A 22,752-nucleotide genomic window follows, 5' to 3' on the forward strand; every position below is an offset into this window, starting at 1 on the left:
TATGTTCATTAGAAGACATTTTAACATTTCTATTAGTACAGGTCTGTTGATAAATAACTATAAACAGGCTTTGCTATTGTGTGAGCTAGCAGGCGGAAAAAGAGACGAGGACTGGTAGTGATAGGCTTAACCATATCCAGAGAGCTGTCAGTCTTCTGTTGGAGCCTATAAAATCACAGTTGTAGTTTCGAGCCAACAGTAAGAGGCTCTTTTGATTGGCTATGAGGATCTCTGCCCCTCCCCTTTCTCGTATGTCCCTCCCCCTCTCTCTGGATTGTTTTTCAACCCACTACATCACAAAACCATGCTGCAAATTGTAATTATGACCAAGTATAAACAACAAATTTAAAGAAAAAATTCAAGTGATTTTTGAAGAAGTTGATAGTTACATACTTGTGTAATAGTTCACAGCTGTTCGAATTTTCGAATAGAATTTATGTTTGTTGTAAATATTAGAAAATAAACCGACCTGTAAAATGATTCACTTAAATCACAGAAGGTTTATTGCAGTGTCGAGTTTATGTTGCAGTTTAATTTCTTAAAGAAATTCATAGGACTCATTCGCTTCATGGACTTCACTTCATGGAGAGGCAATTGAAGAGAAAAAAACTACTTTACTTGACAGCTGAAATTTTGAAGGTTACACCCAAAAAGGGTTTTATATTGTATGTCAACAGATATTTTACAGTCACGCCCACAATTTAGATTTTCTTAAATAGAAAACAAAATGTCACTTTTAAATAAAGCTAGATGGATAAATTGGTTGGGCCAACATATGGGATAATATTAGCTTATATTAGCTTATATTAGCTTGTCCCATGAGCTAATGCTCTTATATATGTCTGCTGAATGTGCTGATAGATAACAAGAAATTGCTGTACAGAAATGCTGAAGATATGTTTGTTATAATTTAGAAAGTCTTTCCATTACATGGTTTCTCCACATAGAGTACTGACAATCTTTACCATGGCCCCAATTATTAAAAACAAACGTTAGGGATGTCTTTTCATTAAAAAATTACTAATAACTGATATATCATTGTCAGGTTTTAAAATCTCTAAAACATCTATTGGTTCCTGCCTCAAACATCCAGTATCAGTCACTTTCAATGATAATTTGAAATATTTTGCAATAAGTTGGAATTCCTTTTATTAATTTAAAGTTTTAGTTATTTGTTCTAGCCATTTTTGAGAATGCAACTGAGATTATAATGCTTTGGTATCTGTTTTTAAATGATGTATCACTTTGTAATAGCTGTCTGTGACTCTTGTAGGTGATTTTGAACCAGCACATTCCTGCAGATTATCTGCTTCGTGTTTGTCAGCGGATAGGCCCGCTAATAGAGAAGGAGGTACCACCTAGTGTTCCTGGAGTCAAAACACTTTTGGGCCTGGGAAAACAGTCCTTGCTTCGTTCCACAAAAAGTGAGTATTTTCTTCCCATTCATCAGGTCTTTTCTGTCTGTGTCAATGCACATCCCGTCTGCTGATACTGTTGTAATTTTTTAAATGTTGTGTGGTGAGTTGGCAATAGATCTGTTTCCAAATGAATAGTCAGTCATTTTTAACAATATTTCTCAACAAACTACCTGTGTAACTAAGGTTGCAGCCACAAAGTATGCAGTGGTTCAGCTGTTGCTGCACTCCACCGAGGACGTCCCCCAGAACCCCCATTCAGCAATGGAAATGCTCCCAGTGTTGGTTTGTGAAACCTTTTTTCTAAATTTATACCCACTAAGAGAACCTATGCCCCCAGACCAATTAAGTTAAAGCTGTTTATATTAATCATTTTTATGTGTCTTTATATCAAGTGTCCATCATGGGTGCACGTCAGGCCACAGGCACAGCTCGTTTTGGCCAGGTCCTGCCATCTTCCTCTTACCAACACATGAAGATACACAAACGTATCCTTGGCCACCTTTCCTCAGTCTACTGTGTAGCATTTGACCGCACTGGTCGTCGGATATTTACGGTGAGCAATGATCATTGAAACCCAACTTTATCTAATATATCTCACTAGTTATGTTTCCATCTATCAAATCACATCTATGCAAACTATTGAAATGTTGCAAAAGATAATACTGCAATTCAGGTATTTTTTCATGAGGGTTGAATTAAGTAAATGTATGCTTCCAGGTCCTGGCAAGAAGTTCTGTCGGATGTACATTATCTCCTATTGAAACCGTCTCATTTATTTGTTGCCAATGTCTTGTGTTTTCAGGGTTCAGATGACTGCCTGGTGAAAATCTGGGCCACAGATGATGGCCGGCTCCTGGCAACACTCCGTGGCCACTCAGCAGAGATCTGTGACATGGCCGTCAATCACGAGAATACTCTGATTGCTTCGGCCAGCTGTGACAAAGTCATCAGAGTGTGGTGTTTACGTACCTGTGCACCCATCACTGTTCTGCAGGCCCATGCTGCCTCCATTACATCCATACAGGTGAGGCCGATGCACTTTAAAGGAATAGTTAAAACAAATTAGTGTTTAGCGTTAACATCCAGGATTGGGACGTTTTTTTCAGGCTTTCTACTTTCACTTTAAGTCCAAAATTATTTGAACTTATTTTATTTTTTAAATCTTGTCAGTCCTTGCCTGTGACTAACCAACATTGACATTCTCTCCCTTTAGTTTTGTCCTGCTGTCAAAGGGACAACACGGTACCTGGCCTCCACAGGTGCAGACGGCATGGTGTGTTTCTGGAAGTGGCACTCACTCAGCATGAAATTCAAGTAAGTGTTTGAATTTCTTTTTTTAGCTTTTTACTTTTTTATATAATATTTCATCAAGAACTACAGAGTTTCTTTTTCTCCTCTTTCTTCAGTGATCAACCAGTCAAGTTTGTTGAGCGATCACGTCCAGGAGTACAGGTCTCCACTTCCTCCTTCAGTAGTGGTAAGTGTATTTCCCTGCCTGGTAACATCTCATATTTAGATGTACTTTTCATAAAGTGAAGTGGTATCAACAGTAGTTCTATCCATAAATATTAACTTAACACAACTCTCAGTGTGAGGATGTCATTTGAGGAACAGAACAACTGCTGACATAGAAATGAGGTATTATATATTATGCAAAGGAAGTTGTTTTGATGACCACTCCGCACTGATGTATTGGGGATATTGTAACTTTAAAAAAAAACATTCTTTACAAAACGGAAAATGTTTAGATAGTGTGATACAATTCACTGGGCAGATATAATCAACATATACTGAACATATAAATGGCGACAGAACAACAGGTCATAGATATATTAATGTTCTTGTAGACTGAATGTATTCTTGTCACTTCCATTTCATTCTGTGTTCACTGTTAATAGGTGGTATGTTCATGGCTACCGGTGGCACTGATCACATGATCAGGGTCTATTACCTTGGTGCTGAAACTCCCATGAAAGTCTCTGAGATTGATGCTCACACTGTAAGAAACATTCTGAAATTCTGTCATTCAGCAGCATTCTGTTTTAAAACCTAATTTAAACAAGATCTGTGTAACTTGGATATCTCCTCTTTCTGTTTTTAGGATAAAGTTGTAGTCGTCCAGTTTAGCAATAACAGTGACAGGTGAGTGTGTGTGTGTGAGATCTGAATGAACTTCAGTCTGCTTTTTTGTGCGGTTTTGGAGCCTCTGGCAGTTAAATGTGTATCCATGTATTTGTGTTCAGCCTAAGGTTTGTGAGTGGCAGTCGTGATGGCACAGCCAGGATTTGGCATTACCAGCAACAAGAATGGAAGAGCGTCACTTTAGACATGGCTGCCAGGCTTCCTGGGTAATAGAGTAAAGAGTAATATCGAGTTTCCAGATGCCATTTCTGTCTGTGTACTTTTCTAAGCGTATCATGTCTTGCGGGATATTTTCCTTCAGGAGTACTGCTGCTAATGGGGATGATAAAACCAAGCTGGTTGTGACCATGGTGGCCTGGGACCGCGCAGACAGCACGGTCATCACAGCAGTATCAAACTACCTGCTCAAAGTGTGGAGCACAACCTCTGGACAGCTGCTGCATGTTTTATCTGTGAGTGGCTGAAGTGGACATTTCTACTGTGCAGCTCCTTCAAGATGAAAAAATAAATAAATAAAACAGCTGCGTTTGACAAACTGATAGCCCTTAATGTTTGTGCTCTTTCTATTCAAGGGTCATGATGATGAGGTGTTTGTGATGGAGGCTCACCCATTCGACTCCCGCATCATGCTGTCTGCTGGCCATGATGGCAACATTTACATCTGGGACCTGTCCAAAGGAGCCAAGATCCGCAACTTCTTCAACATGGTAATTAATCAACTGAGAATAATGCAGCAGTAGTGTTTCTTTACACTATCACATAATTCATATTAAAATATTGGTTTCCAGATTGAAGGGCAAGGCCACGGTGCTATTTTTGACTGCAAGTTCTCAGCTGATGGGCAGCATTTTGCCTGCACTGACTCACACGGCCATTTGCTCATCTTTGGCTTCGGCTGCAGCAGACCATATGAGAAGGTAACTGCACAAAGCCTTTTTTTGCCACATACTTAAGATATATTTCATAATTTCCTAGCGTATATGTGGTTAACTTACTGTGTTGTAACTTACCCTTTATTACCTCATTATCAACACACATTTACTCTTGATCCACTCCAGATTCCTGACCAGATGTTCTTTCACACGGACTACCGACCTCTTATTCGGGACTCTAATAACTACGTCCTGGATGAGCAGACACAGCAGGCTCCTCACCTAATGCCTCCACCCTTCCTGGTGGATGTTGATGGGAATCCTCACCCTCCTAACTACCAGCGCCTGGTGCCAGGAAGAGAGAAGTGCAAGGAGGATCAGCTAATACCTCAGCTAGGATACATGGCTAACAGTAAAAACTGCTCCCTTATTATGTGTATGGTTCAGAATGCTTGCACAATTTTAATTTAGAAAATGTGACTGACACAGTTTGACTTTGTGTGGTTTAGGTGACGGAGAGTTGGTTGAGCAGGTACTTGGCCAGCAAACGGCAGAAAATGGAGAAAGCCTATTGGACAATCTCATCAGACAGTTACAGAACGAGCAGGATGAGCGCCAGAATGCAGAACAGCAGGACGAAGAGGCAGAGGGTATGTTTCACTGTGCCATAAACTATGCCTATAAAATACTTTGATTTACTGTAAAACTATGAGCATGAGCATTGTGTGGATACTAGATTTTTAAATGTTATTTACTTCTATTGTCAAAAATGCTGTATTTCTGAAGTCATAATGAGCAAATTTCTTCTCATTCTTAGCGGATGATGCAGCAGAGGTGGTGGCCTCCTCTCCAACTGTTGAACCACGCAGAAGTGGGCAGGTGGGCGGGCTGTGGCAGATGCAGCATAACGGCCTACGCAGTCAAGTGGCTACTGAGAGGGACCTGCTGGCCTGGAGCCGCAGGGTGGTGGTCACTGAAGTGCCACAAGGGATCTTCAGGTGAGGCAGAGGGAATTTTATCAGACTTAAAGACGCTAAAGAGTTTAGATTAGATTTTTAAACAAACAACTTTTTGTATACATATATATTTATTTTTAGTAGTTGTGTACATTTGATTATGGAAATTAATATTTTTTTCTTAGAGTTTTCGAGGAGTGCAGACAAGCCAAAGGCGACATAGAATGTTCTCTATACAATGCAGAGAGGAGGAAGAAACCGGTAACCTGCGCACTTAAGGTTTGCTATTCTCCACTTGACAGTTGCTTTCCAGAATCAAAAATATTGTCTATGCCAATTCATTCTTGCTCTCCTCACTTCCCATCCTCCTCCTGCACTTTGTAGAATGATCCACTGACCTCCCGCCTTCGATCGCTACGGCCGACCAAGAAAAAGCAGCAGCGGCACGCCTATCAGACCCGCTCAGCTCAAGTACGCCGTCCTGGCAGCAGGAGTCGAAATTCCAGCACCCGACGTAACTCTGACAGCCAAATAGACTCTGATAGTGATGGAGATGTATGTTCTATCTTTCTACTCTACATATCCAAACATTACATAAAGAATTGTGCTGTACGTTGTAGTATCTAGAATTTTTTTTTTAAACTAGTTTGTCAGTAGTCTGAATTGAAAGTTACTGATTTTTACATACATTTAATATGATATTTTATGATGTTTTTAAAATGAAATTACAGAAATTATAAATAGTTTTATTAAGTCTCAAAAACTGCCATTTTAGTTGATTGAAAATAAAAAGTTGTTGAATCACTCAAAATATGAAAAGAATCATGAAGCCACAAACAAGCACCATCTATTAACCATCATTCATAATAAGAGAGGTGTTTTCTGTCTTTGTGTTGACAGGCAGCAGAACAGGTGGAGCAAAGCGATGCCTCCGATGGTGAAGCTCAGTGGCAGAGTGAAAGTAGCTCCAGGTAAATACCTTTGGTGGAGCAGTGTTTTCAAGATGTAATTACAATTACAATTGTCACCCACCTAACAACACCCCTCTTTCATTCTTAGTGACTCTTCCAGTGAGTATTCTGATTGGACAGCCGATGCTGGGATCAACCTCCAGCCGCCAAAGCGACCAACCAGGAGGCCTGTACAGCCCGCAGGTTACAGCAGCTCTGAGGAGGAAGAAGGTGATGACAAGGCAAAGGAGGCCAAGAAGAGGGAAAATGAGAAGAAGAAGAAGCCCAAGGAGACCAAACAGGTGAGCTGACATCACCTGCAGCTCCTATACTCACAGAAAACATGTCTTTGCGGAAAAGCATTGGTTGTGCTCCAGGTTTTAAATGCTGTCTCACTACAGCCTGAGCACAAGGCACAGGAGGAATTCTGTACTTTAGCGTTGTGTTCTAACAAACTGTCTGTACTCAGAAGCCCTCCTCTCTGGCTGGACTTGATGCAGAAGAGTGGCTGCCACCATCATGGATCATGGAGACCATTCCACACCGCTCTCCTTTTGTTCCACAGATGGGAGATGAGGTACAGACTGTAACTTTAACATCAAACAGGAAAGTACATTACATATATTTTAATCACGATTCTGTTGTCCTCCCACAGCTCATCTACTTCAAACAGGGGCATCAGGCCTACGTCCGGGCTGTCCGCAGGGCAAAGGCCTACAGCATCAACCCTCAGAAACAGCCGTGGAACAGACTGAATCTCAGGGTGAGGCACAGTTTCATTTAAAAGCCAGTGTTGCGTACAGGCCCTTAGGTGTTCTATTTGAGAAACTGGCAAACCGACGGTCATGCCCACTTTCCACTGCAGTGTGCCATGTACGAAAATTGGCAGAATCCCTCTGCAAAGCCTTTTCCCCACAATGTCCCACAAGTCATTGCCTTTTTGTGAATGAAAACAGCTTGTGGAGCACAGGGGTTGCAAGAATCTTGAATCTAAATGCAACATTAGTGTTCGCCATCATTATCTGACTTTGTGTCAAATTAACTACAGCAATATATTCTGTTAAACATGTAAAAGGTGTACCTCTGTATGCAGCCATGACATGTCTTCATTTTTATATCTGAGAAGCTCTCGTTCATTGAGTCTTACACCTTTTTTGGATTTTCTTCTGCCCCTTCAGGACCAGGAATCTGTAAAGGTGGTTGGTATCAAGTATGAAGTGGGGCCTCCCACCCTCTGCTGCCTAAAACTGTCTTTCTTGGACCCAGTCTCAGGGAAGATGACCAATGAGTCTTTCTCTTTAAAGTGAGCATTTATTTTCAGTACATACAAGATTAAAACTGAAATGTTTTATTGTATGTATTTCACCACTTTTTCATTCCCACACTCCCAAGGTACCATGACATGCCTGATGTCATAGATTTTCTGGTATTGCAGCAGTTTTATAACGAAGCTAAAGAGCACAACTGGCAACCAGGTCAGTCAGTCCCCAGATCTCTTTTGAAGTGAAGTGTTTACCACTCGTGTTCATTGTTGTGGACAGTGTGCTGTCATTCACTTATATTTGATCCCTTTCCCCGCTTTGCTGTCTACAGGTATGAGGTTCCGTAGCATCATTGACGATGCCTGGTGGTTTGGCTCAGTGGAAGACCAGGAGCCTCTGCAGCCAGAGTATCCAGATAGCCCGTTTCAGTGCTATGCAGTAAAGTACGTCTGTGTGTCTGCAGTGTTTGTGGCTGCAGGAGGAGTACTCTACTCCAACATAACGTATCAACACTGCTTTCTATTAATATCATGTTCTTGTTTGCTGACCCAATGTCACTTCTCATTAAAGTTAAATCAGATAAGCGATTATAATCTCGCACACAGCTTGGTTGAATAACCAACTAATGTTTTTTCTTTATCTTTCATCAGGTGGGATAATGGTGAGCGGGAGAAGATGAGTCCCTGGGACATGGAGCCTATTCCTGAGGGAGGTTAGTAGTATTAACATGAGAATTCCACCTTGTAATAAAAACAGAGCGTTATGTGGCAACAACATTGGTTGTGAATCTAGAACCAGGGCTGTATAGCAAAATAAAAAAAATCTTCCCTTTTCACTATACTGAGAGAATGAGTTCACAACAATACAAGCATACATTAAAAATGTTGCAAAATGGGGCGACCTGATGGATAAGTGGTAAGGGCACATACCACATGGCTGTAAATGCCCTGAGCAGTGAGTGTCCAGTTCGACTCCCGCCCGGCCAAAGCATTTGCTGCATATCACTCCCCTTCTTTCTCCACATTTCCTGTCGGCCTTCACTGTCTCTATCAAATAAAGGCATAAAAATGTACAAAACACAATTAACAACCATAATTTAAAAAAACAGTACAGAGCAATCAAATTTCCATCAGTTGTGCTCCAGTCATAAGGAAGATCATTAAATCATACGTAAAAACACCCCACACTTCAATAATTGATCGGTATCCTTCTCTTAAATGGCCTGTGTACTTTCTGGGCAAAAGGGCTTATTTTCAGTATTTTGAGACTTCAAACTGTTTATAATAATGGCCACTTACATATTCTTGAACAGTTAACAGTTGAAAAGGTCCACTTGAAGACTAGACCAAACCCCAGGATTTGAAACCACTTGTTGCTCCTTTTCTAGTGACTCTGTTTTGTTTTGTGACATAATTATAAAACCAAGTAGGCCATTTATATTTTGAATGTATCATGTATTGAAAAACATTTTGTCACTTAAACATGGAGGCTTTATGTTGTTACTACATTCTAATGCCTGGAATTGAACTAATAGGTGGTTTTCCTATGAAAATATAACCAATTAGTTACCTATAAAGTACTTTAGCAGAATTGTGCTGCTAACAATCATCTGTAATTCATAGCCATTTCTTCCTTGTGTATGTGTTGAGCAATCAACTAAATACTGCTTCATTTCAATTCTGACACGTTTTGTGACTCCATCAGCTGCGTTGCCAGAACAGGTTGGTGATGGGGTTGAGGTGGCAGAGGAGGAGCTAAAGGCTCTGCTCTACACCCCTCAGGAAGGAGAATGGGGGGCTCACACACGGGATGAAGACTGTCAAAGAGTCATCCATGGCATTGAGCAGCTTCTTACACTGGGTAGGTCACCAAAGGGATGATAACAGGTAGGGTTTGTGAAGTCATCTTTGCCATGTTTGATCTTATTTCTGTTTGCCCGCAGATGTAGCCAAGGCATTTGCATCACCTGTAAATCTACAGGACTACCCTCTGTACTGCACTGTGGTGGCTTACCCCACTGACCTTAGCACTATCCGCAAACGACTGGAGAACCGCTTCTACAGGTGAACACCTCACCTAGACATTTTTTTTTCTTCAGCTTGGATTCACATTCCTGATGTTAAAGTGCTGACATTTGAGTTTCAAATGCTGATGTTCTCTGCTGCAGGCGAATCTCTGCATTAATGTGGGAGGTGCGTTACATTGAACACAATGCCCGCACTTTCAACGAACCCCAGAGCCCCATTGTAGCAGCTGCCAAGGTGGTGACTGACGTTCTCCTGCACTACATCGGGTAAGACTCTGGAAATAAGCCTTTTGGAATAATAGTGACCAATACTCAAGTCTGATTCCATGGCCCTCTGTCTCCTGTAGGGACCAGAGCTGCACAGACATCTTGGATCTGTATCACAGACTGAGGTGTGAGATCAGCAGTGGAGGAGAAGCTGAGGTGAGAGAGTTGTATTCAAATTTTTTTTTTTTTTTTTAAATTAATGTGTTGGCTGTAAATAATCACTAGCGCTTGTATTTGTTCCTCTGCAGGAGTTGGACGTCGACTCTGACACACCAGGAACATCTACGGGACATCGGGTAAGAAGAGTCCAGTGTATCTCAACAATCTATCTCAGAGCATCACATACTTAAAACCATCATCAGTTGCTCCAGTCTTCGTTAATATCATTTTCTCTCTGCTAGGGAGCCAACCTGAATTCTAAGAAGCGCGGTGTGGTTTTGGATGTGAAAGCATGGAGAAGTCAATGTCGTGAGCTGCTGCGTCGAATGATAGTCTCCTCTGATTCAGAACCGTTCAGACAGCCTGTGGATCTCTTTGAGTATCCGGTAAAACAATCCATCACTTGCAGTTATAAGTCCACAGATGCCAGAAAACACTTCATACCGTTTGAAATAGAGTTAAAAGAAATAGTCAAATTAAAATTAATCTCCTGTGTACATGAATTTTGTTTTTGTTCAGGACTACCGGGACATCATTGACACTCCCATGGATCTGGGTACAGTGTCAGAGACGCTGGTTGCAGGGAATTATGAAAACCCGATGGAGTTTGCCAAAGACATCCGCCTTATTTTCAGCAACTCTAAAGCATACACACCTAACAAGAAATCGCAGGTGAAGTAGCATCCGTTTGATTAAAAAAGTAATGTGATATAGCTGCATTAAGTCTATAAAAGTAATAGTGTAATAGTTTCATTACAACTTTCTTGTTTTACATCTAGATCTATACCATGACCCTCAGCTTGTCGGCTTTCTTTGAGAAACACATCATCTCCATCATCTCTGACTATAAGTCTGCCCTTCAGAATGAACGGCGGGCTCGTCAGAGGCTCAGTTACAGGAACAGATTGCACAACGGAGGCAGTTCCCCACCTGTTAGTCCATCCCCAAGGTACTGAGTCTCATTCACAAAGCTGTCACTCGACCCTCTACATTATCAAATTATCTATTTCATTCCAGTCTACACAGGGTGTCCGCAATGCCTGAAAATATCTCAGATGTGCTGCATTTAACATTTAACTCAAGGCCTTTTTTACATTTGGGAACCAGCTTTATAAATATTTTTTAAAAACTGGTTTCTTTCCTTTTCTATGTACTTTCTGTTAAAAAATAAGTCCTAGTCCTACTGTAAAAACATATTTCAAAGCCTTAAATTATCATATAATGTAGATAATTGTTCTGAAATGTTGCTTCTTTTGTCTGTTTCCTTATGTCCAGTCCTAAAGGGAAGCACAAGTCAGGGAAGGTGTCAAAGCCAAAAAAATCCCAGACCTCAACGAAGAATCGTTCTCAGAGACCATATCAGGGTAAGACTCACTATTGTGGCTTAGTGTGTTGTTTAGCTCCTTCTGTTCTGCTGAATCTTGCTGTAATTGTTGCACAGGTAACAGAGTTGGAAAATTAAAAATCATTACTCTTCCAAAACGGTAATGACCTTAATTTAGTAGAAGAATAATCACATTACTTACAGGATTTCCTCTGAAACGCACCCTGACACAAGTCTGAGTCTGCAAAAGCTTATTTTAGCCTGTTTAGTAAGGTTGACTTATTTTCACCATTTTCCTTACCCAGACAAATGTCTTCTTCTCCCAGCCGTACATCGGCACGGGCAGATTGCTTGGAGGGCTTTCTTCTAGCCTGAGCACAACTTACACTTTTGCGAGCAGTGTTTGGGCAGTCTGTTCACCACTTTGATGCAGACTGAAATATCTCAATAGCTGTTGAATAGATTGTCATTGTATGAGGGGGACAGTCATCACGTCCCCCACAGCATGAATTATAACCTGTTTGGTGATCACGTCATTGTTATTACAGTTCTGATGGGTAATTAGCACATTTTCTTTTCTTTAGCTCAACAAAGCAGTAGTGTAGCAAAGGAAGAGGACACCCAACCTTCTTCCCCAAGTTCAGGGACAAGCAGCGAGGGCAGAAACCAAGGGCCGCATCGGGTGACCCGCAGCCAATCAACTCCAGTGAAGAAGTCAGGTATCACAAGAGATACATTCTATCTAAAGTGTATCATCGTCTTTTAATGTGACGTTAACAGTTATGATGCAGAAATGAGTCACCGTCCTCTTGTGTTGGATCAGGGCACCAGCTTAATTTGCATCTGAGCAATGGCTCCAGACAGCGCCCTGGGCAAGAAGCATTGCAGTCTGACAATGATGAGGAGGCATCTGTATCCAACAGCTCCTTGTCAGGGTCATCCTCCACCTCATCGTCATCCTCTTCTTCGTCATCATCAGACAGCGAGAACAGCTCTGATTCTGAGGGGGAGAAGTACGTGGAAGGGGGAGATCATGACTACAGCAAAGCTCCCTGCCTGTCAGTACACCTGTCAGCTAAAGGTAAGGTGGCGGCCTCAGGAAAAAGGAGACACAAAGGAGGAGAGGACATGGCACAGAGACCTAAAAGAGCACGAGTGCAGCCACCAGTAGAGGAGGAGGAGGAGGAGGAGGAGGATGAGAGGAGGAAGAGGAGGAAGATGAGGAAATGGATGAAGAAGAAGAAGAAGAGGAGGAGCAGGAACAGCAGCAACAGGTAGATGTAAGACATGAAGAGGAGGAGGAGGAAGAGGAGGAACCCGAGGAGGAGGAGGAACCCGAGGAGGAGGAGGAACCTGAGGAGGAGGAGGAGGAGGAGGAGGAGGATGATGAGGACAACTCTGATGAAGTACAGAGTGGGGCTGCAGCGGCGACAGCTGCAGCAGCCAGCAATCCGAGAGGCAACCAGTGCAAGTCTCGGCGAGTCAACACACGCAACCAGGGCCGCAGGACAGTTCTGTACAGGGACGACTCAGAGGATGATGGCCATGGGTCGAAAGAAGACCCCCTCAACCTGGGCATGTCCCGCTCAGGACGGGTACGGCGTATGACTGAGAAAGCCCGTGTCAGCCACCTCATGGGCTGGAGTCACTGACACGTCGCCCCTTTTCAAACCTCAATACAAAACATGAGTTATACTTCAGGGATTTTTTTCTTTCTTTTTGTACAAGTGTGTATAATATATATATATATATATATATATATGTATATATATGTATATATACATATATATATATATATATATATATATATGTATGTATGTGGTGATTTCCTTTTATCTGAGACTGCTTATGACTCTCAAACTGATGGCTGGTGCTCATGACATGTTGCCAAGGAGTTTTCATCCCTGGTGGACAGAGCTACTGTTCAACACAGACCCTCTCCAACTAGACTAACTCACCTCGGCCTTACTGCTCGCTGGAGGAGACTTGAAGACATGGCACTGCTCTTCTCCTCCTTGTCCTGTGTGTTTCATGTCCAGTACTAAAACACTATATCTACTCCTCTTCATCCCTCCGACAACTTTTCTTACTCTTAGTCACCAAAGAAGGATGTGGAGATGCCAAAAAATGGTGCTCATATTTTTATTTCTTTGTTGTTGTTTTTTTTTTCATTTTTCTCAACAAGTAATTCAGCAAAACTCTCGAGTTCACTCTCAACTACAGTGAGAGACATACAGTATCACTCAAGGTCACTGATGTCAACATTTTTAGTACTTGGTCTTCACAACCACATGCCTTAGTTTTCAGAGCTCACATCATTCAGATTTTGTTCTATCTGTGGCTGGAAACAAGACCAGTTTAGTATGGGGACAAGCAATACTTGGGAATCAGTGACTTTGGTCAGTAGAATACAGTACCATAGTGATATCCCTCTTAACGGCCTTGGCCTGTGAATGTTTAATGTTTTCCCTGCTTCCTTTTAATGGTCTTGACTGTTTTTTGGCTCTTCGACTCTTGGATTTAGTTAGAATTGGGTGCTTTTTTTTTTAAGTGATTTTTCTTTTCTTTCTTGGGTAAAAATAGCCACTGCGTCCTTTGTATTTGTACTGGTTATGCTCCCTGCTGGATCAGACCGGCATCCATTCATGGTTGCTTCCATAGCACCTTCTTCACCCAGCATGTGCAAAAGCAGAAAGGGTCCCTTTGCAACTTGCTTCCACAGAAATATTTATTTTTCCATTGTATTATATTCGGGTTACTTTAACTATTTCGTACATTAATAGTGATGAGGAAAAGGAAATATTTGCACATGTATCTACTCCACGTGGCAGCTTAGTAATAAAAATATTAGAGAATGAAATGAGATAAAACCTCATGATTTTTGTGTAAGAATGCTTTGAACTGTGCCAGCACACTCAATTTTTTTGTAAGTTTCATCAACTAAAACAGGATCTAACTTGGAAACTCTTCAACCTGTGTGTTACGATGCTGAAGGTCTCATCTGAGTGGAATTCTCAGTCTTGTTCTCTATGGCCTAAAGCACAGGGAGCAACCACAGATCAGCCCCTTGTGAGTGTGTTGTGCCATTTTTTTTTTTCTTCCCTTGTTTCCAACCATCAATAGACTGATGTATTTCTAACTTTGGGTGGATCAACTGCACACATAATGGCTTTTTCCATGGTATTACACAATCAGGTGTCTAGTTGGTGTCAGAATCACTGTCTAGTTTTTCTGCCTAGTTTTATAATCATGATTGCTGACTGATCAGTTCATGTCTCTGAAATCTCCTAGTGGAATTACATCAAAACGGCTGCATCTCGTTTTGTTGCACCAATAATGTTTACTTTAAAGCTTTTGCAGTTGTTGGTTGGTAAATCATTTGAGGAAAGACCAGAAAAGCTGAGTCACAAATTCTCATTCAACACTGGGCGCTCTAATCCAAACACACCACCTCACCACTCTGCCTCTGTGTGGTCACTGATGGGGGAAAGAGAAAGAGGTTCGGCTTTCTGGGAAGCTGAAGAGTTTGATTGGTGTCAGGTGCTCAAATATAACACACAAATCAGCACCCAGGGAAATGATTCTGGTTGAGTGTGAGAAGACTATGATTTACATTTTGGGATCTTATTTTCATATAGTAGATGGCTCTTAGTCTTGCCTCGAAGCATCAGAGTAGTTGATGACAAATACAACAGTAACATTCTACTGTAGGTGGAATAAGCTTACGTGACCGTCTTTTATACACCATGTTTTGATTGTATGTGTTTTTTTTAATAAAAAAATAAAATTTCTCTTAAAAGTATTTGGTGATGAATGTTAAAATTGTAAGATTTTCCATGTCTGACAATTATTTCTGTGCAAGTTAGTCATCTGTTGTGTTTATAATGGGTAATAAGCGTCGTGCCCCAAAGGCAAAGAGTCAGGAGTTTCAGAATACTGGGACTGTTTGTCAGTCGTAATACAGTTGTAAACCTAATTGTACCATTTGCAAGTGCATTATTGCACTGGAAGCTGGGGTGAGTCGGATGAGGAACAAACAAGGTTGAGCTTTGATGCCATTGACCATGCTCTGCCACTCCTAGAAACTGCAGAGACACTGTAGGGTCGTGGGAATTAAAATGGGTCAGTGCATAAAAAAGGAAAGTTCACTTTAAAGGAGCCAAGTCTTGTTACATGTGTGCATACTGATATTCAGAAGAAATAATATCAAGTGACTAAAATGCTGAGTTTTTACAGTAGTTGGAATAGCGGTGTACAATTTTCTGGGTTAGGCAGGAAATATGGTGAAAGGTTGTGTTGGCTAAATAATTATGCTTCACTAGAATTAAAAATATGGTCAGGATTGGGATTGCATAGTCTGTATGCATTTATAAATTCAGGTGATGCTGGTTTTTCATCAGATAGTTGGGTATCAGCAATGGAATACCCAAATAATATACCATTGGAAAAGTCTATGATCCGTATAAAGAATTTAGGGACCATAAACATAAAACTTTCACAGGACTCAAAACGGACAGACATCTAAATGCTGTACCATTTTTGTACATGTCCCAAACAGAGTGGAAACTGAGGCTTTAGATGTAACATACTGTGGAGTTCTGAGGACCTTTTTTTTCCATTTATAAAATCTCGGTGTCTTTGGTGTACCAAAGAAATGATTGAAGGATATTCATAAAGTGTCGGTGTCAATAGAGAGGAGGACCAGCAGGTTTTACGATGAAGTTTTTCAGTTACGAATTAAACTAATGCTTTAAATAATAACAGACTTTTAACTCAAACTCATTTGATCTGTTTAGAAGCAAATGTCAATTAATTACAAGATCTTAATATTCAATTTTAACCAGACTTCATTGGCTGAAAACAGTATGTCCTCAAATCCAAATACCAAACACTGGCTTGACTAAAAGTCCACTTGTGATGCGTTTACAGTTATTAGTATGAAAGTAGTACTCAAAAAAAGACAAAAAAAGAAAATCTAAAAAGTCATCTTAGGTCATGTATGCATATAACGAGATACAATTCTTTACTATTTCTGACCACTGCAAAGATTTCTGTAAAAATGTTTGTGTACTTTGGATGCCAATGTTGCCATTTGATCAGGACAATTATACAAATGGCTGGTCCTACAGTAACAGTGTAACTCAGACCAGCAAGAAAAGACTCCAGACAAAGAGCAGTTGTGTTATATTTATTATCACAATAACACAACAATCTGACCAACTAGATATCACAACAGGAATATCTGACATTCTCTACTGGTGAAACAGTTCCTTAACGATACACAACATACCCAGAGTTTCAAGATAGATACATCACTTAAAAGCTGCATAGGGCACTACTGCGCATGGTATTCTAGATGTCTTCAATATGTAATTGGAGATTCACAAGCATGTCTGAAACACCTTATCTACTCAACAACAGCTATGTGCATTTACATTGTGCTTCAGTCTCAGATTTAGTGTGAGCAGCCCACATATCCAAACCTGTGCTTAAATTGTCTTTTTTTAAATACATGTACTGTAGCTATGCATACACAATAAACAAACATACAGGGACAGAGTGCAATAACTGCTGGCTGCATTGTAGACTGCTCAAACAACTCAAATGTGCAGTAACATTTTGGCACAAAGTGGCAGGCAAAATCCGGACAGAACTGACATTCACTACGTCCACTACAACAAACAACTGTCACCATGTAACATATTAACATGTGAACATATTTTATTCAAAATTAATGACACGACAGCCGAGGCTTATTTCATAATGTCATCCGGAGGCGATTCCTTGGGATGTTTCTCTGATGAGGAATACGAAAATTTACAGGACAAAAACAGGGAAGTGTGTTTTATGGGTTTCTGTCATTTTTCAGCTTTTCTTTACATTATGTAATCATTTTTTAAATGTTCAAAGAAAAGATTAAAGGCCCCGAAAACATATTTTCACCTTTTTATGATGAGTGATGGGCTCCTACATTAACAGTTATTTTTGTGCCAACGGTTTTTGTCATGAGAGATTTTTGTTGTTGTTGGTTTTTTCTCACTGGTTTGAAGTAGATGGTGTGGTGTTGGAAAAAGGTGATGCCACGTATTTATATGAACAAATCAGAATCAAAATCTGTTTAGAGTTGATGGTTGGTTTTTGCTTCTGTTGCTAGTTAAACAAGAAACAAGAAATAGAGATGGTTTTTTATGAACTTTTCTTCTTCTTTTTTTTTTACAAAGTGAAACATGCTTCAGTTGTCCTCACCACCATGAATACACAAGTATAGACAGTACTGAATTTTACTCTACAGAGAATGATGGTTCACAAAAAAAGCCATATGGGGGTTTAACCCCTCAGAAACAATTTATCATTATTCAAACTTCAAACACCCAAGCTAAGAATTTTGTTGCCAACAGGTGTTTCAGAAATTATGTTTTTTATGACTTGAGCTTGTAGCTATAGAGAATTATCACATTGCAACATTCTCCTCAACAGGGGAGTGTGACCAGTGCCCTGCCAAAACTGAGCTGAAATGGCAGTAAACAAAGTCCCTACTTCAATTAAATTCTCTCTCTGAGCTCTCTGAAAAAGTGGGCTCCGAGCATTTCTTTCCTTTTCAAAAGTCTTCATCTTGAAAGGGTGACAAGCTTTGCCTCCAGACCCCTTTCAATTCTGACCTTTTATGATCTTTCATGTCCTAAGCAGGAGGGATGTCAAAGCATTAAACAACACTACGCCTGTGGTTGCTTGTTGTTGTTAAAACTTCCATTTGTGCCTCTGCTTGCAGAGCACCATGCTGAAAGCCTACATGCCTCCCTGTGGGCATGTCACTGTAGCTACACCAGGCCAGTCTGCATGTGGACATGTAGAGGGTAGGGGTGGTAGACGAGTGGGGGCTGGCCCTGGGTGATGAAGTAGCTGCTGTAAATCGGCTCCGTCATGTACGGAGCCGGCTGATAGAAGCAGGTAACGTTGGCTGTGTTGGGGATGGCGTTCTGCTCGCCCAGCACCCTCAGAGCCAGGACTGTGATCATATTTAGCGTCTGTCTCCTCTCATGTCCCATCAAGCACACCGTGCTTTCATCTATCACACGTCGCAGGGTCATCAGGTAGTCATACTTGTTTGTCTCCTCGCTGCCAATGAAATGGCACTGCAGGTAGGCCTCGATCTTCCGCTGCTGCTCGCTTACATCAGGAAAGTCAATGAAGAAGCGGGAGCACATGTATCGTTCCAAGGACTTAATCTCTGTCTCGCTGGCTGGCCTGAAGTTCCTCACCAGCAGGTCGCTGTATTTTAGCAGACCGCCCCCTCGAATCTCCTCTGGGTTGTGGGTGCCGATCAGGCGGTGGCGGAGGTGGTGCATCGCCTGCTCAAAGTCTCCGTACATGCACTCTGCTTCAACAGTGATGGTGGGCTCCCCTGCTGCCCCGGTCCATGAGCTTGACCCACAGCTGTTTGGGACAGTGTCTGTCAGGTCATCAACCTGTGGCTGTGTGGCGATGTTCGCTGCACATGTGTGAGTCTCTGAATCAGGGGGCTTCTTTGAGTGTTTTGCCTTAACAGTTTGTTCTCCACTTTCATTTGATCCAGTCCCATCCTGAAGCGCACTGGCTGAACTGTTTGTGGGAACTGTAAGAGCATTTGTACCCTCCAAGTTCTCCAACTTGGTGTCTGGTACATTTGAGCAATGAACTTGAACACTATCCAGTGCAGGAGACTTTGGCTGAAGAGGTTTGGGTATTTCTATGGGTGGAAACAGCTGTGTTGTAAGATCTGACAAATCAGTCAGCAAAGACCATTTTTCAGGCTTACTGATCATCTTTCGTGACATTTTTCTTTGTAATTTTGGTGAGGGGCAATAGTCTGGTACAACGTCCTGTGATGTGCTGCAGGTTTTCTTAGCTGGGGGAGGGAAGGAGAATTCAATATGTGAATCTTGTAGGTCTGATGTATTTTCAGTCTTGCAGATTACAGAGTCTACTTTGAACTGAGTAATTTCTTCACAATGAACTATTTCCTGTGGAGTTGACTTTTCTATATGCGTTACAGACACTGGCTGGGAAGCTTGTGACTCACGTAGCTCTTCATTACTCTGTAGCTTTAAACATGCACGTGTCATCAGCGGATCCCTGATCTCTGTAAATACAGTTTTAGGTGATGAAACTAAAGGATAACCACTTTGAAAATGTTCTTTCTCTTCTCCGGTTTCTTCACATAACTCAAACACAATGTCCTCCTCTGAGTGAACGTCCTCGATGCCATCCGCTTCCTCTTCCTCCTGCTGTAAGTTACTGCTCTCTGGTTCTAATACTTGCTGTGCATTTTGCTTTCCGTCAACATGCTCAGTCTTTGTATGTGGAAGCTCTTTCTCAAGCACAGAAACTGCTTCATCTGGACGCTGACTTTCTCCACCAGTTGCCATTACTGAGTCTTTGTCAACATCCTCTTCAAAATCTTGAGGATTGCTCAAATTAGATTGCTTTTTGCTTTCATCCTCATTGTCGCTTTTAGCCAAATTCCCAGCATTCAATGCCAACTTTCCTCCTTGTTTCCTTTCAGTCTCCCAGTAGGACTCCAGCATGCGATCTAATATTATCTGGAAGGAGTCCACACTGAACTCAAACTGTCTTCGAAGCGAACTAACAAACCTGAGCCCCACAGTTTTCGCTCTGTTGTTAGACAGTGAGATAAGACTCCATCTGTCATGCTCATTGAAAACTTTCACCATCTTTTGCACATATGCTTCCTTCATTGTCAGGCAAGTAATCTTCCGTCTGTTAACTCCACAAGGGAGGAGGTCTCGTAGGCTGCCCAGTACCACCTCCTTAATCACTTGAAAGTCCTCCTGTCTGGGCAGCTCCACTCCAAAAATGATGTCTAAATCGCTATAGCCCAGGCCATTATCCCTCACCAGGACATGGCTGGCAGTCGCACCATTAAGGCGTATATCTTTCACCTGAATGTCTCTTTCAACCAGACGATCCTTCACCACACGTATGATGTCTTTTGCTCTCACCTGCAGTGTGGGAAAATTTCCTCGTCCATGGATCGGGATTACCTCTGTCAACATCTTGTCCAGAGCTTGGACTTGCGCAAGGGTCAAGTTGTGGAATCTCTTCTCCGTTTGGAGCTCCATCATCCTTACCTGTGAAACAGAGGTCTGACATATGTATCACATCATGGCTAATGTTGTAATCTAAAAAAGACTGCTTTTTCTTAGAGTAACATCCACCACCAGCCCCGCCTTTCTGTTCCAGATGCCCTTTACAAATGGCAATGAGTAGAGAAAACACATTTTTCTTTTTTTACACGTTGTCTGCATCATCCCAGCATCTTTTCTACATCCTTATCCTTGAGTATATTTTTCACTAATTTATTTATTTGAAAGTCTAGTCCTTTGAAGACTTGGCATTTGCCATTTTGCACTCCTAAGATATGTAACACTATTTATCAGCTAGATTTGAAATTCAGCATTAAGCATAAAGGGCAGCAACATACTCAAAGTGAGCTCTGAGGACGGAGGACTCATTGATTAACTCATCTGGCGTGTTGCCACAATGTGGCGACAGCATCATAACATATGGTGAAGTCAACGAAATGCCATTTAATAGCTCAAACATAAGGGACCTAATTAAAATTTTCCATGTTGAAATGCACAGATGAAAAGAAGCTACAAGTGTATCTGAAGAATGTAAATTAAAATGTGCTCCCCATTTTGTTTCTTAAACTTGATATTCTACAGATCAATGACATGGCTGTCATAATAACAGATTTTTTCTTCAACTTATCTAATGAAGAAGACAAATTTGTTGGCTGTGGCTGGTTTAGCTATGAATGAGATGAATGTGCCTACTTTGCAGCTCCTCCCAGGATGCTTTGTGAGGTTTTGTGAGGAACTTTTTTGCTGAGAGTGAGACAATACATTCCAATAGCACTGTGAACGTCATTACTCTCATGCCATTTTGCATTTCGTCAAACAAGATAAACATTCAGCAGTCGCCATGTTGAATTTCTTGATCATCCATGATCATCCACCCATCTGCTAATTATAGGTGACTCCCCTGTGTGTCATTCACTGGCTATCACCTAACAGGGACTACCAGTTTGATAGATCTAAAAGAGGCAAGCTGGACATATCTGTTGATACTGCACCTGTATGTAAGAGCACTCTTCTTCTGAAATAGAAGCACTGAAGTATGTCATGACAAACTAGGCATATAATACTGCGGTTATACACTTGACTCCATAATGTTGCTAACAAACAGCATGCAGTTGATTGATGATGTGTTTATTCCTGCTGTTATAATGTGGCAACACTGTATTTGTAAGAGGGGGAAGAGTACGTCATCATTAATGTACACTGACTCACTCACTACTGAGGAAAATGTCAGATTTTTTGGACCATTGTTTGTAAGCGTTAAAGGATCCTCATATTCTCAGATACAACAGTATGGATAAGGGATCAGTTAAGGATCCTCGGGGTGTTTAGAAAGATGAATGCTCTCATTGTCCCTGAACTCGTTATAAAGTCCTTTTAATTATCTTTTCTTTTTTGCCTTTATGCTTAAGTCAACACTAGCCCATCATGTAAGATATATATACATTTTTAAAAAAGGAGAAGGACATTGAATTTTTCTCATTTCCCACTGGGATTTAGAGAATAGAATCTCACAACCAAAACTACTTCCGGAGAGGAGCTTTACCTTGGACACTTAAGATTACACTATATAGATTGGGAAGTTTAGTTAGCCTACTTTTTGGTTGCACTGCTATTTATTTTTCTGCTGCTCCACCATAATAATATTCAAATCATTTTTCCAGAGGTATGTGAATCCGTGCAATTTTGTAAAGCTTGAAATAAAATATAAATATGCACCAACTTTTAGGTCATCAGATCTATGGTGCTTTAGTTGTATAAAATCAAAGGTGAGTCTTGTTCCATTTTTTTTTTTTTTAGATATAGTTTAGATAAAAAATAGTAATATAGTAACTGCTTAAAAAAACCGTATTGTTGCATTTAAATTACTAACTAAAATGGAGCCAGAGTGGCAAAAACTTCATGTAAATACTTTAAATAGTATGTGATAAATGCGTATTGCTGGTTGATTTTATCTGTATTGTTTTCAAAGTAACATGGCCATGTGAGGTACGCCTACTGAAAACAGCACTTGATGATCTGTTGAGTGCAGTTAGTGAACAGCCTACTGCTTCCCCAGCCTGTGTCAGTATTTGGCAGTCACCAGTGTAAATGCTGTCAGTGGGTGGCAGTAACTCGGGCACAGGAAAGCATGGCCCACAGCAGCCTCTAGTGAATCTCACGGGTTACATCAGCTCGGTCCTGCAGCAGGACTGCTCTTCTGCCTCTTGGTTTCTTTATAGATAAGACTATATGA

At 41.1% G+C, this 22,752-nt stretch overlaps 2 protein-coding genes across 2 annotated transcripts in view; one reads left to right on the forward strand and one right to left on the reverse strand.

Annotated features, from left to right (window-relative positions):
* Positions 1-15,178, forward strand: part of brwd3 (bromodomain and WD repeat domain containing 3) — a 15,793-nt gene extending 615 nt beyond the window's left edge. The window contains 37 exon segments of the mRNA XM_087173550.1: positions 1,274-1,424; positions 1,602-1,700; positions 1,811-1,971; positions 2,221-2,442; positions 2,632-2,732; positions 2,825-2,895; positions 3,317-3,417; positions 3,520-3,560; positions 3,662-3,766; positions 3,862-4,012; positions 4,133-4,267; positions 4,349-4,477; positions 4,619-4,844; positions 4,942-5,082; positions 5,250-5,430; positions 5,574-5,667; positions 5,773-5,943; positions 6,289-6,359; positions 6,448-6,640; positions 6,808-6,915; positions 6,994-7,101; positions 7,517-7,641; positions 7,731-7,813; positions 7,932-8,043; positions 8,251-8,312; positions 9,305-9,460; positions 9,543-9,663; positions 9,768-9,893; positions 9,974-10,049; positions 10,142-10,189; positions 10,295-10,438; positions 10,572-10,724; positions 10,832-11,001; positions 11,328-11,416; positions 11,961-12,095; positions 12,200-12,574; positions 12,577-15,178. Of these exon segments, the coding sequence (XP_087029676.1) occupies positions 1,274-1,424; positions 1,602-1,700; positions 1,811-1,971; positions 2,221-2,442; positions 2,632-2,732; positions 2,825-2,895; positions 3,317-3,417; positions 3,520-3,560; positions 3,662-3,766; positions 3,862-4,012; positions 4,133-4,267; positions 4,349-4,477; positions 4,619-4,844; positions 4,942-5,082; positions 5,250-5,430; positions 5,574-5,667; positions 5,773-5,943; positions 6,289-6,359; positions 6,448-6,640; positions 6,808-6,915; positions 6,994-7,101; positions 7,517-7,641; positions 7,731-7,813; positions 7,932-8,043; positions 8,251-8,312; positions 9,305-9,460; positions 9,543-9,663; positions 9,768-9,893; positions 9,974-10,049; positions 10,142-10,189; positions 10,295-10,438; positions 10,572-10,724; positions 10,832-11,001; positions 11,328-11,416; positions 11,961-12,095; positions 12,200-12,574; positions 12,577-13,028 (5,187 nt within the window). The 3' untranslated portion in view covers positions 13,029-15,178.
* A 1,372-nt stretch (positions 15,179-16,550) lies between these two features.
* On the reverse strand, positions 16,551-20,502 carry LOC111653963 (terminal nucleotidyltransferase 5D-like). The gene has a single exon (XM_023404754.2). The coding sequence runs from the start codon at positions 20,496-20,498 to the stop codon at positions 18,195-18,197; it is 2,304 nt and encodes a 767-aa protein (XP_023260522.1). The 5' UTR covers positions 20,499-20,502; the 3' UTR covers positions 16,551-18,194.
* Between the last annotated feature and the right edge of the window lie 2,250 nt (positions 20,503-22,752).

The sequence above is a fragment of the Seriola lalandi genome, unplaced genomic scaffold (assembly GCF_002814215.2).
Source record: "Seriola lalandi dorsalis isolate HSWRI2012SDOR001 ecotype SW California unplaced genomic scaffold, Sedor1 jcf7180002054256, whole genome shotgun sequence".
NCBI lineage: Eukaryota > Metazoa > Chordata > Actinopteri > Carangiformes > Carangidae > Seriola > Seriola lalandi.